We start from the raw sequence: 17,680 nt of genomic DNA, 5'->3' as shown, positions 1-17,680 counted from the left end.
ACTGTTGAAGAACCGTGAATAAAATTAAAAGTAGTATTTTAGTTAAATGATAAAAATGTAACAACTACTTCCTTTTAATATTTACATTTGGGTTTTGCATATTAGCTAGAATAATGAAAGTGGCTTGTGCTTTGGTGATGAGAACAATGCCTGGCTTCAAACCATCCAATGTAACATTTAAACTTTAATTTTTAAGACTTTTTAATTTTTTAAAACTATATAGAAACATTTTATGGGGATTAAGATTAGATAAATTTGTATATGTTCTGTATTTCAAGTCTAAACAATGTGACATAAGTTGTATTTTTTCTATCCTTACTTTTCATATTACTGGATTTTTTTTTAATACATGCAGAGTAAATGTTTTTACATATAAAAAAAATTATCTCAATTTCATTGTTACATGGAAACTTTAAAAAAACACTGGAGGACAAGAAACAGGAAAATATAAACTTATACATGCAGCTAATTTCCACATATTATATAATAATCCCCTTGCTCTCAAATACAGTCACCAAGTAGCAGCGTAACAAAACCACTGAATGATATTGACATGTCTGAACTGACTTTTGGCTGGCTTTTTTCAATGCATGTGGTTACTAGGAATTCTCCCAGATAAAAGGAGATTCCCAGTGCAAGGACTTTTATATATATATATATATATATATATATATATATATATATATATATATATATATATATATATATATATATATATATACATATATTTTCATATGGGTAATTAACTGTTACAGGGGATGTAATTGCTCTTATGTACTGCTAGAACTAAGGCAGAACATAATACTTCATGATATTGTCAAATACCTACAAACCAGAGAACAAACATGCTTTAAACTTCCACAAAATGCAAACCTGTTTCCATTAATATTGTATAGGTACTTCCAAAACATTTGAGTTTCACTTCCTATCAGAAAATCTGACATTGATGGAGTTTCCAGGAGTCAAAAGTCCATGAGTTTTGGCATGAACTGGTTCTGTTTTGGGAGAAATTTTTATTTCAAAATTCTGAAGTAGCTGTGAACATAAAGAGGACAAGTATTAGAAAAATTGCAAAATTGCCAATGAAATGCCTTTAAACAAGAGAGCATAACAGACTGTCACAAACAAAATTTGTGTTGCCAGTTCAGCAGAGTTTAAGTGCTATGATTTCCATCAAGGAAAAAAAAGGTGTTACAAGGTAAAGAAGTTTATAGTTCAAAATCTTCCTCCTCTGATGGAGGGAGGACTGAGCAAGTCCTTTCTGAAGAACTTCCACATAACCAGATTAAGCAGTCTGAACTATCAAAGAAACTAAGGTCTCTTCCAAACTTTGTGAGGTTCCTCTCTATGTTCCCTTCCTTTAATATCAATTAATATGTGAAACTATTAAGAAAGCTATAGAAATCCCAATCCCATCAGACACATTTTTCTGAATGAAGAATACCTCAGCTATCTACTTGTACACTTGCAAGAGGGAAATACTGCAATATTCTCAACTTTTCCTAATAATAAATGTCAAACACTTTTTTCTATCAATTAATTATCTCTTATCTTTCTCCTCGTATGACTGATGACCAATGCATTATTTTCCTATACGTAACTACATTTTTCAGTGTCAGATGTTTGATGAAACTTTTATCTAATTTTTCTCTTTTTGAAGTCCCTCTTGTTATTATCTTTGTCTTCCAAATTTCCTTTAATTTGGCTATATTGTCTTTAAAATGCAGTGCATGGGGTAGCTGTTTCTCATTACTTAGTAAGGATTCATAAGTGTTTGGCAAGACTGAGTAGTTTAGCTCCTCTTTCTGACATACAAAATGCCTGCTAATGTTACTAATATTATCTAGAATCACACTGCCTTGTCAGAACTGACTGATTTTTTACTATATCCCTCCAGTCTGTTCCTACTGTAGTAATATTACCCAGACAGTTGTTCATAAATTTGTATTTATGCATTTCTCTTTTCTCAAGGGTGCTAATTTGCAACCGTCATTTGTGAATAATTTTGTGTGGCTCTTAGAGCATTTCTCCTTGTTTTTCAAAATTCTATATTCACATCCCCTGATCTTAATTTAATTCACAGCTTGGTATCCCATACAAAAAGTATTCTCTAATCCATCTCTCACAGTGTTAATGAAAGTAAGTGCTAAATCAAATGCAGGATAGACTTATATAGAATTTTAATCAAACACTTTCCCAGTTCAACAGCAAATATTTGATTGCTACTGCCTCCAGCTATTTTCTTTTTCCAACCAGTTGTGCATGCATTTTATGGGCACTTCCATCTGGAACAAATTTTATTAATTTAATTGAGAGGAAAACATACAGAACGTGTGAAAATACTTCCTGAAGTCAGAGTACATGACTTACTTTATACCCCCACATGAGGTAAGTGATCAAGTCAAAGAATGAAATCAGACTGGTCTGAAACAATTTCTCTATGATGAGTTCCATGTGTTTCTAATTTTAACTCACTTAAATATCATCTCTATGTTTGTAAATAGGTTGTGTGCTATTTTGTTCTAGTTTCTTTCCAGAAAACAAAGCAGGTTCTCCATTGCTTCCTTGAGCATCCTTTTCAAAAAGAAATGTTTGTTTTACCAAGCCCCCTGGGAGCTCTCACTCTCAGTTCCAAAAGACAGGCACTAATTGTTCAGAGACTGCTCTAGAAGTTTCCTGAAGGAAATTCAAAGACAAATTCAATCAAGCTTTCCTTCGAATGAATAAAATGGATCTAAATATTTTTATAGTTAAGTAACTATAAATAGTTACCAAATCTTCGCTATTTGATTGCACAATCTGCGCTCATTATTTAACCTATAGGCTGTCTTGTAAATGACAGAAAATGTAGCAGCTATTGGGAGCATTTTCTTTATTATATGAACCAATCAAAAACAATATATCTCAATATGTACTATTTATATAACTATGAATGATGTATCTCTAAAATGATAATGAGTTAGAAGAAAGAACAAGAAGAGACAGAAAAGCCCAGAATACAGAAAAATTCTATTGTTTGTCATCACACTGTGATCAGTGCAAGGATATAAAATCTATTTTACATCTTTGTAAGTTCTGAATTCTTCTAACTAAAACACAGAAACTGAGCAGGTAACCATTCTAATATACATTAAGAAAGATTTCTGATTTGCTTACAAAAGCCTTCTATACCAAATCTATATATCTCTTTAACAAACTTACCTTTAGTTTTACAGCATGTGTACCATACCATCTGCAATGTAGTTTAGGTACTATGCTACATTTCAAGCATTATTATTTTCAATTTTTTCAGTCTTTGCAGCATGAGTACATTAGACAACACTCCAAAACAAAGGTTTTGAACACTGTAGGATACCCAGAAATTGCATACATTAAAAAAATAATACCAATTCACTTTTCTTCTTGTAGTGCTGTCACGTAGTTCTAACCTGAATCAGTGCAAGATGGATTTCCAGCTCTGCAATTCTTTTTCCTATACAGCTTCGAATGCCATAACCAAAGGGGATGGAGCCAAAGTTGTCCACTCTGTCCAAATTATCTTTCCTCAGCCAACGCTCAGGTCGGAACTCATTTGCCACTGAGAAATTTTCTTCACTGTATGAAGTAGCATAGTGACAAAGTGCCAACTGGGTCTGAGGAAATAAATGATATTTATATTTAGCTAACTCCAATGTACATAAAACATCTAAAAGCATTTGCAATTACTCTAAGTTCTGCAACAAGAGGTGATAAAAATTAAGCAACTCTGAGTAATTCTAAAGACAAAAGATACCCCAAATATCAAATCCCTTTCTCAGTTGGTCAAAGGAAATAATCAAATTGTTTTCAATGTTGCTCAATGTATTAGAGAAGATGCAGTGGGGAAGGAGATTGGAACAAGTCACAAGTATTGGGAATTGTTTCATGAAGCTGCTATGAGAAAAAGGGAGAAACTTTCTACAAAGGGAATTAACAGACAAAGAATTAGGAAACTGCAAGAATAATGAAATTAATGCCTTTTTAATTGAATTGTACCATTACACGGATATGTTATTAATAGACTCCACCCACAAGAATATTAAGAGAAGTCATGATGATAAATTTCATTCAAAAAAATATCATAACAACAGCAACAAGTCAATCATAAAATCTATTTGTGGCATATAAATGGGTATTACTGAAATACTTTCCTCTTAATGCTCCAGTGTGGTGAAATCTTTTAAAATCAATGAAGTGTATGTATGTTGTAGAAGATCATATTTCATTTGTAAAAATTCAACTGTTCTCTGCAGAGGACTGCAACGGAACCTACCCCTTTAGGTATCAAGTATCCTCCAATGATCAAGTCTTTTTGGGTCACTCTTCCATTTCCTGGCAATACTGGGTATAACCTAGTGGGAAATATTTATCTGAAGTTCAACAGTAATAACTAATAAAATTTAAAAATGTTTAGGTTCCAATTTGCATTCACGAATATGCAGGATGAATGCCATATTCATTCACACCCAAAATGTTATTCAGGAGTACAGAATATCTTGGAGCTTCAAAGACCTTGAATCATCTGTGAGAATATGACCATCATTTAGGAAAAGTTATTTATTAGTAACTGAAGGTTAAGCTACTTGGTCTATGCATTTATTTGCTTACACATGTACAGGTATGAAGGCAGGTGATCAAGATGGAGACATTTTAGCACTGCTAAAGTTGAAAAAGCTTTATTGATGCCTTCTCTAAAATCCTCTTACTGCCCTCACCTCATGATGAACATTTAGTATAAACATATTTTTAAAAATATGTCACATGCCTTTCATTTAAATCAAAAAGCTTAAAATAATTGCAAACCCACAGTGTGAGGGAGGAGGTTGTTATGTTTTATCAGACAGGCTAAAGGGAAAAATCAAACTTTCGGTTCCTTACCTTAACAAACATGTCTTACATATGTGATACCACTTCTACCATACTTAGAAACATTAAACATTATATAATCTATCTTATTCATTGGTTGAGCATCCTTGGACACAATATTGCTGAAATAAATAAAATAGAAGCAGCAAATTGCAATAGCAACAATAAACTACAAATGCTGAAATGGACTCAAAATTCATTAGAATAACATGGAATTAAATCTTTTCATTGTCTGCTGCTTACCTCAAGGTTTCTTTCAGGACAGCTCTAATCAAAGGCAATTTTGGGACATCGCGAGCAAGTGGAACTTGATCTTTCCTCAGCTTATTGGTTATTTCCTCATAAACACGTTGCTGCACCTCTGGGTGCTTTGCCAACAAGTATATTGCCCAGGACAAAGTAAAAGAAGTCTAAGGAAGAAACCACAATCATCAAGCACAACATTAAAAATAACTTCAAGTCAAGAAAAAAAATCAGCTTTCAACTATGTGTTTTATATGTTTAAAGTTAAGAAACCAGCTGGCAGTGGTTCACATCTGGATTCAATGGGAGGTTGCCAGATTTTGCCATCCCCTCCTTCATCCCTTTTCCATCTAAAAGTCGACCGCATATCAAAACAATCCATGTTGATATTTTCCCAGTGAAATATAAAAAGCAACAGACAAACCAAATGCAAGCCCAACTATGTAAACAATATTAAAACATAAACACTCTAAACAGTAACGGATTAGGTTAGCTCTTAGTTTTCAATATGCATTTCACCTTTCCTTCCAACAAAAACACTTCACAGGAAACAACATAAGAAAATACTACTCAGAACATTTCCAACCCCTTTTAAGCATGTGGTGGTCCCCTCATAGCATTCACACAACAAAATTAATATCACAGCTAAGATTATACTTTATCCTTTTGGTAAGCAATGCTACAAAATTATAATTTAAAAATATTTTGTGTTAAGAAGTAACAGAACACGAGGCAGGACACAGTTCAACTTCGAGCACAAGAGGATTTAATGGAACCCATCATCTTATCTTTCTTCACCACAACTGGAAAAAAAATCAGCTTGTGGAAATGTCTTCTTTTGGTCTTAAGATCAATTTAGAATGCAAATTCATAATGACGGTGAACTTTTATGTCTTGTCTTCAAACTGGGGTATAATGGTAGAAATAGCATTGCCATAATCTTTCTTGTTTTTCTTTCAGTATTGAATGACTGCCTTCTACAATGCAACCCAGTTCCATTCCACTCAGAGGAGCTGGCAATTGTGCCAGCTGTGTACAGAACTTCTCTGATATGAACAGTGCTCCTTCCCAGCTTCCCAGTTCCTTCATAATCTCGTAAAAATTAGGACTGTTCTAGCAATAGACAAAATGCTTTGTAGCCAACAACTGCCTCACAATTCTGTTGAAAGCTTTTATAATCCTCTAAACCTCTTTCAGTTTCTGTGATAAAATGAGATCTGAATTGACAGCAGTAGAGACAAAAAGGTTCCTTCAATTTTTGTTTTGTACTTGGAAATGAGGAAGTCAGAAGTATCGTCATCTCAGAAAAGGATTGTTGCCAGCTGAGAAAGCTGAGTCCAATGGAAAGGGAAATTCTTGTTGGCATGAACATTGTCCTTTTATTTTAATGAAAAATATCACATGCTAAAAATGGAAAATTAATGGTCTGAAAGATTAGAAAATGAACAGGATGAATAACCATGTTTTACTTAAGAACCAAACATCAAAAAGCTCTGCAAACTCATAAGCCCTTGGGACATTTAACCAATGGAGTAATATTCAGCACATAAAGAAGTTTTACATGTGCTCCTTATTTTGGAATTAAAAAATGATTGCTGTTGGGGTTTTTCTGCTGTTTTCTTTAGAAACCTTACAAACATTCTTAAGCCAAAAGAAATCTGAATTCAATTATCCAGAGAGTTTTTCTTTTCTTTAAGACCATTTTACTTTTTTTACTTATTTTAAACTTTTCTACTGTAAGACTATTTAAGATCTATATTGATTCTTCATAAAATTAATAAAATTTCTTTTAAAAACTTGTTCAGTAACAATCATTTATAGTGTTCCCTGATATTCTGAATAATTCTGTATACATTGTACATACAATAATTCATCTTTCTTTTTCCTTGTTCTTCCAATTGTCATGCTGCAGTCAGTACTGAGCTACACTGATTTCATATGATAGGAATGAGAGGGGAAGTTACACACATGACATTAATGTTTCTTCAAATGGTCTGTATGACAAAGCAGAAGAATAAAGAAGGAGAGATACTTGAAACACATTCCTAGGTGTTAACATGTTGGATACACCAGCCCCATTAATCCTGAGCCTTTGCCACAGTTCTTTGCTTCAGCCTGACTATGCTGGCAGCACAAGCAAGGGCAGAGTGAACTTATCCACATCATTGCTGGCCTAACCTATCCCCCCATGCCCCAAATGGATTCCAGCAGAAAGCAGGTATCTGATCCATAATGTGTCCCAGTTGATTTAATTAGCCATACATGAAAATCCTTTACCAAACTCTACACATGAGTTTATTGATCAATTTTTTTCACAATTACTTTCAGCTAACTTTTCTATTGTGGTCTCCCTAAGGTAGCACAAACACCAACCTGATAAGCAAACTAGCAAAAGAAAATATGTGAAATACAAGCTGAATGTAAAGACAATTGCTATTTGTCTGTTTAATAAACTGTGGAGCAGACTCACAAGTGAAGGGTTCTTGTAAACCACAGCTAGATCAGAACACTGATTTCATTCCACTGGAGAGATTACACTTTACAGGAAGTATTTTGTATCACTTTAGGCATTGTGGCTTAATTTTGTTAAAATTACATCCTTATAAACAATGTAACATCCTAAAGAAAGCTGCCAGTGATACTGGTTTGCAAAAACAACTATGCACAAGAAACATGGTAACAAGCTTACTGTGTCCACTCCTGCCAGAAGCATTTCAGTCATGTTGGCATAGATCTCTTCCAAAGTAAGTTCCTTACTCACTAGGAGGTGTGTAAGTAGCCCACCATTCACTATTTCTCCTTGGTCCAGCTGAGACTGAATAGTCTTCAATTTGTTGTCAATATGGATTTGACCTTTGGGATTCAAAAAAATTGTTAAGCCTTCATTTTTATTTTTCTGTTGGTTCCATTCAGTAATCATATTTCTCCCTTATGCTACACTGCACGTCCAGGGGGAAAAAAATTATTTCTTAAGGAAAAATCCTAGAGTGGTGGTGGAGGTCCTTGGGCAAGGAAAGATGGAGCTGACAGGAGCCTTGGTAGCTCACAGCATGAGAATGCTGAGCACAAAGAAAGGACACAAGAGACTTCAGGTCCCTTCCTCGAGGGAAGCTCGAGGCTGAGGTTTTAAGCCCACCTGGCTCCTGATGACTCTGCAAGAAGTGGTGAACTCTGCAGAGAATGCTGCAACTCAGCAGAGAGGCTTCTACAAGCAACAACCAGAAAGTCAAAGCCACAGAATGTAATTACGCTGAAGAAAAAAATGAGGAGCATCAGGTAATAACGAAAATTTAACAACTCCAGGGAATGACACGCCAAGCAATTTCACCCACTGTCCCATGTATACTCTAGTGACTGCAGACAGCATCTTTGGTCAAAAAAGAGATTTAAGAAGAGAAAAACTCCTCAGAAAGTTAATGGCTCACAGAATGAGCTTACAAAAAAAATTTGAAAATGCATGCAGCTTTCTAATATTTGAGAGAGAGAAAGGGTTCAAGTTTTTTAACACTCAAGAACATTAAAAAAAATAAAATTGCAAAGACAACTCCTTCTTCCAACTTATGTGAAAACTGATTCATAAAGTAGCCTGGAATGTTTTCTTTACCAAAAAAAAAAAAAAAAAAAAAAAAAAAAAAAAAAAAAAAAAAAAGTATAGAAGTACATCAATGTATTTTGATGTCAACTTATACACTTGAACAAATATAACTCAACTTTACAAAGTGTTTAATTAATTGCCAGAGCCTAGTTTATTAACTTTTTAGTCAGTTTTAGTGGTGATTATTTGTCAGGGTGCTTAATTAAAATTTTGTTGAAGTCAACAAAACTGCTCTTATTAAAATGGAAGTGGCTTAAGACAAAACCTTGGCAAAGCACTTGGACCTGGAGTGACAAGTGGGTGCTGAAATAGATGAAGATAAAGAAAGAGCAGTATAAAATAGGGGAGTTTTGAAATGTGCTAGTAAAGTTTCTTTTCAGTAGAATATTTTTTAAAACAGTTCACCTGGCCAGTCTACATTTAATATGAAACTTACTTCTGCCACAATGTCTTCTTATAATTTTAGAAGAGAAATGCAGCTTGTCCCGTTCAAACACACATAGAACCTGCAGAAATACAGCTGAACTTTTCTACTACTAAATCTTACTAAATTTGAAGAGTCCATCCCAGGATCTGCAGAACTCTCTCCAGGGTTTTGGAATAAGTGGACGAAGCCATTTGGGAATGGCACCTGCATACATAGTGGTCTTAAACATGCTAAACATCAATTCCAGAGCCTCAATATATTCAACAGTCTGCTGAGGGATGTTGTTTTCCAAGCAGCCCAACCGGCATTCATACAGAATAGTCGCCACACCTGCACATAAAGAAATTAAGGAATTGTCTATACACATACATCAATATTAATAATTTAAGGAATTAACTAACAGAAAATGGAACTACCTTACAAGACATTTTTTTATTATCATTATCATTATCATTATCATTATCACTACTACTACTTCAGCTGGGGAACAGAGAAAACAGAAATTCAAAACACAGTAAAATAGCCCAGCTGAACATTGCAGCAAGGAGAGCAGTTGTTATTTCATTAATACTCAGCATAAGAAGACAACCAGGAATTCTATCAGAAGCAGATCAGCCTCCAGCCTCTTTGCTGGGTTTTGCATCGACTACGAATTCTGAGCCTGCCCTGTTGGCCTCTGAACACACAGGGACACATGAGTCCAAAGACATTCCTGATAACTGGCGACAATGCAGAAGTTTCTACAAGGGGCTGTATGTGTCATCAGCTGGTGGCCAATGAATACTGAATCTGTGTAAATGGATAAATATCTTGCACTCCAGACAGCGTGTTTACTGCACACACCATTCTCCACCCAGCCCTAAAAAACAGCAAGTGTGACACTGTTGCAAGTGACAAAGTTGACTGCTTCTTGTTCTGACTTGCTGTAATTTTCACAGACGTTTTTCTGCAGTTCTGCAGGCACTCTCACTAGAAATTATCTTTACTGACTAAAATAATCTTAAAATTTGGGTATTTTCAACTCACTCCTCCTTTCCTAATTTTCCTCCCTGGGAAGATCTTTTCCTGTGCCTTTTCTTTCTTTTGTGCCTCTTTCAGAAACTGCTAGTTCTTATATATCCTCTTGCTGCTTACATGGTCCCTACAAAGAAATCTTACATATTGGTTCCCTGAACAGTTACAGTGTAAGCTAAATAAACAGCAAGTCATATAGAAAATAAGTGTATGCCAGGCATAAGTTGTAAATTAAAAACTAAAAAAATGTGAAGAATTTAAACTAATCCATCATTTATAGTGAATCTGTAAGCTCACAGTTTGAAATTCCATAAACTGGTAGTTAAATGCCATTTTTAGACATTATTAATGTGAAACAGACCAAGCAGGCAGCCAGCAATTTGACACAACATCTTCGTAAATGAACAATTTGGAAATTCTTCAAATCCCAGATTACTCAGCTGCCTGTCTGCAAAGAGTACCAGTGTTTTTAAAAGGCATTACATATAACAAGATGGAGTTGTATGCAGTCAGTTAAAGAAATACATGAAATATGTATCACCACGAGATTTCTGTAAGAACACAGGAAATGCCATACAGGCTCAGGCCAGGGTTTTATTCAGCATTCCCTCATTAATGGTAGCCAGCAGCAGATGATCTTAAGGCAAGCATAACAATCCCACACTTGGCATGTGTAGGCAGAGAAAAGCAGTATCTTTTCCCACATTAAGCTATGATATGAACTTAGATACGTCACATGGTGATCCCCCATTGGAATTTGGCTGGTATATTGTGAAATTAACATGTCCTAGAAGTCACCTGTTAGAAGGTCAGCATCCTTATTCTTGAAAAATTAGTACAGAAATACATAGTACTGAGACTGTCCAAGGCATTGGTTGAACATTTTACCTACACACAAACATTTCCATGGGAATTGCTCCTTAATACAAGAACTCTGCAAAGGAATTCTACCAATACCCACTACACTAACTAGGAAGACACATGAATGCAGAATATCAAACTTTCCTTTCCAGATTAACCCCATCAGGGCACAGTCATTTGACAGAAATGCCTAACTACTACCACACTGCTTTACATCTATTTCTTTATAAATCCAGCCTGGGCTTACCTTCCATTGAATACTTGAAGAAAAGATTGTTAACATTGGTTACTGTTTCCCCATCCTCTTCTTGACTTCTGAGAGTGTGAATTCTTTTAATTAAGTCTGTGATAACTTCATTGACTCCTTCAGAGTAAACAGCCACATCTTTGGGTTTCAGAATTTTTTGCCTCAGTACACTTCTCATTTTTAGCCACTGCTCCCCCTCCCTAGAAGAAATTATCAATAATGTCAATACATAGTTTTCCTTAACAATCATCAGCTGGGTAAGAGCTCTGCAACCAAATTGTTTGCGATTTGTCATGTCAAATGAAAGCAAGTGGTAAAATGAAAATTATTACTCAAACTGTTAGTTTGAGTCTCAGCTGCAGCTTAAGATTTGAGTCTGCGGTGCAATACATAAAGCCTTTTGCCACCATGAAAAAACAGGCTGTCCATGACTCAGGAAATTAATTTCCCTCTAAATAAACATCCTATGTCAGTGGGGACTGTGAGAAGTTCCCAGTGGCAATTAACCACACCCACATGCGCTGCCAGGTTATGCAAGCTGTACAGACAGATAACTCCTCTGGAATCAGCCAGATTCAAAAATATCTGTGTGGGGATGCACTACAGTGTGAATTGACCATTCTTTTCATTAGTCTTCTGAGGGGGCACTTCGGAGAAACAATAAAGCTAAAACCAATCTAAGCCAACAATTCCAAACAGCACACTGCCAACCAGATGGAAGAGTCTAGAACTGATGCAGTAAACCCACATTCATGCAGTGCAGTGCCAAAGCTAGTAAGCTCTACTTCTTAAAACTGCTTGCAGGTGAGTCAGCTCAGACAGCTCCAGTTGATACACATCCCCAAAGAATGTCTTTGTGCAAAGTAGCTCACTGCACAGTTCCACTACACATCATTACCATCCCTTTGAAACTTCCCAGCAGGACAAATTCACAGCATTTACCACAAACACCTACTCTCTTCCCCCCACTAGACACACAGATTTCCCCATACAGAAAAGCCTGATTTCCCAGATGACCAGTACAGTCCTTCAGAAAATCACTGAAGTTGCACAAGAAAACAAGGAAAGTGAAGGACTAACAACACTCACGCAGAAATGAGCCCCGTGGCTCTCCCCCGTAAAACTCTGTACTCCTGCCAGGATTCCATGTTGGCTCTTTGTGGTGCTCTGCCTTCTGCTCGGAGGACTTGAGCAACCATGTCTCGATCTGCAATGGATACAACAAACTGGGGACCAAAGTGAGACTTGAAGATCTTTCCATATTCCTGAGTGTGTTTTTGCTACAGTGTCAGCAACAAAGAGAAACAGAAGTCAAGTATTACTAAGGAAAACTATCACAAAAGGAACCTGACGATTTGTCATACACAATCTCTCACATCTACAATCTGATCTCCAGCCTTCCAGTCAAGGAACAGCTTGAAATGTCAGGAGAATCATCTAAGCATTACTGTGAAATATTCACAAGGAAAACAGAGAGGTCACACAGTTCAGGACCCTGGCTGAAAAGACCCAAAGCTCTAAGGCACAGAGTGTGAGTGAAACCAAACACTGAGAAGATGAAAGGACCTGGTGCACTTTGAAACACATCCCTTCAGATCAAACAGGTTAGAAAGAATGTCTGCAAAAATGAAAAACATGGAAGCATATAGGGTTATATTACCAGTGTAATACAAAGATATAATTTAATATATTTTGTAAAGAGCTACTTACTCTACCATTTAATTGCTTATTTTAAAAGCCATGTATAAGTTTCTCACACCTAACCACGAATAATGACAGCACAACAGCCTAGTGAAAAATTGCATTTTGGAACAGATTTGTCAGCAGTGAACTTGAGAGAGACATATGCTAATTCTGCAAAAGAAAGGAAAAGATGGTGTCTTATTCTTGCAGTGGGATTTATTGAGTGGTTGATCCACAAATCATGTGATTCAGGCTAGAGGCAAACAAGATGATTGGAAATTAATAAAGAGGATTGGATAACATTAAACTGTGTATACATATTTAAAACAAACAAACAAAACCAACCCAAGAAGTTTTCCAGTAAGATTGCACCATCAGTGTCCCATGAAATTGTACTGATTATTTCAAATAAATTTCATTCTGGCATGGTCATGAATTAAAACTCTCAACTCTTACAAATTCACTTGGAGTTGAGGTACTCATTTCAGAGGGGAAAAAAACCCACCAAAACTTCAAATCAGTTATTAAAAAGATATTATTAAGACTTAAGAAATAAATTTTAAAGCCTTTATTTCTGGTTGAAATATTAAGACAAGTTAAACTGACAGAAGTTTAACTTTGACACATTACCTGTATTCTAATCCAAAGACATCTGCACACAGAGTTATGCTGATTATAAACCAAAGATGGTTGACACCAACTACGCTTGTGAAAGTCTAGTATTGACCCAAGATTTTCTTATGTGAAATATATTTTATTCAATCTTAGTTACAGAGATGAATTGTTTAATTGCCAACAGTAAGTTTAAGTCACATGAATCACCCTTCAGAATATGATACCAAGTGCACATAAAAAATGTAATTCTTTTTGTCTAGTTTCCAAATAAAACATGAGTTGTGCAATTGTGGTCTCTGCCAGTCACCCCTTAACTACTTTTGGAACACAATGGCCAACTTCAGTCTAAGTTCTAAAAGTCTCCCCCAACGATATCCTGACCATTTTCAAAAATCAGCACCTGGATTCATATGAGACACATGTATTAGTCATCCTGATGAGGGAAAAGCTACAGCAGGAACTCAATTGTCCTTTCTGCTTGGTCTGCTCCAAGCCAACACCATAGACAGAGCAAAGTGTGAACAAGCACTCCCAAATCCCCAAAGTATCTCTTGCCTTAGAAATACTTCAGGTATACTGAAGTTGGAGATAACAGCTTTGAGAGTATGTGTCTTTAAAGGAAAGCATGAATTGGGAAAGGAGTGTAGCAAGGAATAATCAGTGGAGTGAGGGGAATACAGGCCACCAGTCACAGAAAAACAGGTTCAACAAATTTTGCTAGTTATAGAGCAGTTTATTTTTTTCACTGATGGTGAGGTTTACATGAGACAGTGAACTTAACAGAAAATATACCAAGTGACAAGCTACCCAATCAAATAAATTAAATACTAGTTTTAAACCAGAAATGGACAGGGACAAAGTATTTGAACATCCCTTTCTTTCAATCAACTGAACACCATTTTATCAATTTCAAATATAAAAAGATGCCCAGGATTTCTAATTCCATATTTTCTATCACAACATGGGTTTTTCTTTCTCTTGTTCCAAACCTTGAAAATGTTCCACTCTAGTGCCTCACATGCCACTCGTGAGTCCAGTCATTCTTTCACACCCCATAAATTCAAACTGCCAGCATCCAAATCCCTCCCTCCCCACCTTTCTTTTCTTTATCCTTGCATAGCACTGATAAGACAAAAGCGATTCAACCCCATCAAATTATAAATACTTTCCCTTTGTCATAATTGCTGTAGGCATTACTACTTTGGCCAGGCCTGACTGGAGTCATGTTACTGAGAACAGAACCTCCTTTGTGAAAAGGCGCTCAGCTTCCCCACCCCTTCTGCATATAGCACACAAATATTTGTGTGCACCAAAGGACATCGTTTAAGTAGCTGTGCTGGTTACCAAAGGGTTTGGGATTAATTCATTCCTGATGTTCACTGTATTGTTAAACTAAACAGACTGTTAAATTTAATGCCTACTTGCATTCTACGTGTAGGCAAACAGGACATCCTGTGATTCTCGAGACTCTAAGCAGAATAAAAACTAGTATTAAATTGCAAGTTCTCCTTATTCTTCCTCACACTTTCCTTTCTAGGAATAGTGTTTACTAAAGGAGAAAATACCCGTATCAGCTAGTGGTAGTGAATAGCATGTACTATTTAGGGTGTCTTATATTCTTTTTAATATTTTGAATAATTTTCACTGTTTTGACAGTGAAAGAACTTCAAACCAATGGTAGCATCTTTTTTTAGTGTTATGAAACACTGATGAGTACCTCCCAAATTCTGTACACCACCACAGAGTTAGAGGAAAAAAGAAACAGAACGACACAAAGAGCTTTGGTTGTCTTCAAGTTTCATCTGCATGTCATAATTAGCAAGCAATCAAGCTGAGCAATTGATCATTAGCAATCTAGTTTGGCTGCCATGGAATACAGCATACATCCTAACATTTCTTCTTAAAAATCTAAACGGCAAATATAAGAAAGCTGGACAAAACTAAGCAACTTATGTGATCCTTTTTTTCTTCTGTCTCCTGCCTCTTTCTGGTGTTTTTAGGTCCTTTGTCAATCTTAACTTTCAAGTTTTGCTTCTCAAACCATTTAAAGTTCTGTTTTCTTTAGTTTCCCTTTTCTATTTTTATTTCCCTTCCTCGCTCTTCTTTCTTCCTGAAATTTCAGTAATTTTCGGGCAGCGAACCTCTTGGGGCTGACTGAATTTCTTCCTAGCGATTCGGGAAAGGTCACTAAGAAAAACAAAATAATAAATGCCCCATTTGAGGTATTCCCAACAAGATCTGTACTGCCGGTGGAAAGCTTATGGATCCACAGCTGCAAAAGAGTGAAACACAGTTTTACTCCCTTATACACAAAGCGCTTCCTTTAGAATCGCTTGGACTACACGGGGAAAGAGCCCCAGGAGATGCACTGTGACTTTTTAGGAATGAAACCCACATGTTTGGCCAAGCAACCAAAAGAATTCATCTCTGGATAGCGACAGCCTTACGGTAAGAGTGCTGCCCGTGCCAGCATCCCCGAGGCGCTGCACAGAGGAGGAGGAGGAGGAGGATCCTGGTCCACCCAATTCCCGCAGGGATACCTCGCCTCACCCATCCTCACCAGGTGCGGCCCCCGCGGGGCCCCGCCGCGGCCCGCGGGACACCACAGCTTGTGTCCCCGACCAGAGGACGTTTCGCAGGCCCCACCCGGGCTCTGGTTCGCTGCAGCACCGCCACACGCCAGGTGACAGGAGCCGCGCTCGGCCGGCCCGCCCTCCTTCCCTCCCCTCCCCTCACGCCGCCATCGGGCCCCGCTTCCCGCCACCCGCTCCCCTCCCCCGCGCCAATGTGGCGGCCGGGCCGGCAGCGCCAGTCGCCACCGCTCCGGGGCCTGTCCCTCGCCCCCCCGGCGAGCTTCGAACCGCCCGCCTCCCGCCGAAGGGACCGGGGCGGCCGCCGGGGGCCGGCCAGCGCTGACGGCAGCGGGGCCAGGCGCATCTACCGCCCCCGCAGGGCACCGATGTAGGCACAGTGCATTTATGTAAGGGGAGGCCGGGTTAGGAGAGACAAAATGGTCTCTGCTCACGGCGGAGCAGCGCCGGGCCGGGCTGAGGGAAGGGCAGCGGCGGAGGCGCCTCAGGGCTGGGGCGGCCCCGGTGCCCGCATAGCCTCACGCACGGCCGGGTGCTGCGGTCGGAGAGTCCGGGGAAGCCCACGCTTCCCAGCCCTGCCCGCCAAAAATAACCCGTCTGCAAGCTTGTGAAACAGCCCAGTCAAAAAAAAAAGAAAAAAAAAAAAAAAGAAAAAAAAAAGTTACTTTAAAATTTTATTGTATTTTCTTTATTTTTCTTTTTTTTCTTTTTTTTCTTTTTTCTTTTTTTTTCTCCTTTCAGCTAGGCACCTCCCCAGCGGTTCAAAGCGCGCACAAAGATGCGCGGGGAGCGCTCCCGGGCGCCGGGGCACAGGGACCGGGATCGTGGGATCCCCTGCCAAACAAACCCGCCGGACCTCCGGTGCTGCGGGAATTGGAGCGGGGGATCCCCCGAAACCCGGCTCTCCGCAGCGGGAAGGCGGCGCGGCGATGCCCGGCTGCGGTGCTGCTAACCCGGCCGTTCACCAGCGCTTTACTGGGGGACGAAAGGAACGGTTTAAGTCAAAGTAATCCTGGCGCGATTAAAGCATTAAATAGCCGAGGGAGCTGTACCTGGATTTCATGAATGCGGCCGAAGCCGTCCTTCCAGAAGAGCTCGTAGAGGTTGTAGAGGGTGTTGGGTCCAGGCATTTCGTGCAGGCTCTTCACTCTGCCCAGGCGGCGCGGACGGGGCTCCAGCAGCTCCGCTCCGCGCCCCTCGCCTTTGTTCCCCGCCGCTGCCCGCGGGCTGCTCCGCACCGCCAGCGACTGGCTGCTGCACAGCCGGGGCTGCCCCGCAAACCTGCTGCTGCCAAAAAGTGCCCGGTAAAAGTAAGTCCTCTCACATTCAAGTGTCTGCTTGCATTTCATCCTCAAAACTCTGGTGAAGGAAGACATGTCTTTTAATTTCAGAAGGGTCCACTTTGCTCCTGAAGCTGCTTTTTAGTTGGTCGCTCTTTCTTCAGTGCCTGCTTTAACTTGTACAAGCAGCACTTCTCCAAGCTCTTACTGCATGAGCATCAGTTTACACAGACCATTATT

General features: G+C 38.5%; 1 protein-coding gene across 4 annotated transcripts; it reads right to left on the bottom strand.

The window, feature by feature from the left end:
- Positions 1-727: 727 nt before the first annotated feature.
- On the bottom strand, positions 728-17,680 carry CYP27C1 (cytochrome P450 family 27 subfamily C member 1). 4 transcript variants are annotated; one of them, XM_014889737.2, is made up of 9 exons: positions 17,213-17,680; positions 12,361-12,551; positions 11,272-11,471; positions 9,270-9,479; positions 7,817-7,980; positions 5,128-5,294; positions 4,292-4,370; positions 3,429-3,632; positions 728-1,035 (listed from the first exon to the last, which is right to left on the bottom strand). In XM_014889737.2, the coding sequence occupies exons 1-9, from the start codon at positions 17,534-17,536 to the stop codon at positions 919-921; spliced, it is 1,656 nt and encodes a 551-aa protein (XP_014745223.2). In that variant the 5' UTR covers positions 17,537-17,680; the 3' UTR covers positions 728-918. The 4 variants fall into 4 exon arrangements, 3 of the variants coding, with proteins under 3 accessions (XP_014745223.2, XP_088024362.1, XP_088024361.1); XM_088168236.1 differs by having other exon boundaries at positions 12,361-12,478; positions 17,213-17,340; XM_088168235.1 differs by having other exon boundaries at positions 12,361-15,841; positions 17,213-17,318.

The sequence above is a fragment of the Sturnus vulgaris genome, chromosome 7 (assembly GCF_052056855.1).
Source record: "Sturnus vulgaris isolate bStuVul1 chromosome 7, bStuVul1.hap1, whole genome shotgun sequence".
Lineage (NCBI taxonomy): Eukaryota > Metazoa > Chordata > Aves > Passeriformes > Sturnidae > Sturnus > Sturnus vulgaris.
This window is presented reverse-complemented; position numbering and strand designations above follow the sequence as displayed.

Coding starts and splice junctions, on each gene's coding strand:
- CYP27C1 (XM_014889737.2), bottom strand. CDS start 17,536: ATGTCTTCCTTCACCAGAGTTTTGAGGATGAAATGCAAGCAGACACTT. Junction 11,472..12,360: donor GCCACGGGGCTCATTTCTGC/GTGAGTGTTGTT, acceptor AATTTCTTCTAG/GGAGGGGGAGCAGTGGCTAA. Junction 3,633..4,291: donor GATACTTGATACCTAAAGGG/GTAGGTTCCGTT, acceptor TTATTTCCTCAG/ACCCAGTTGGCACTTTGTCA.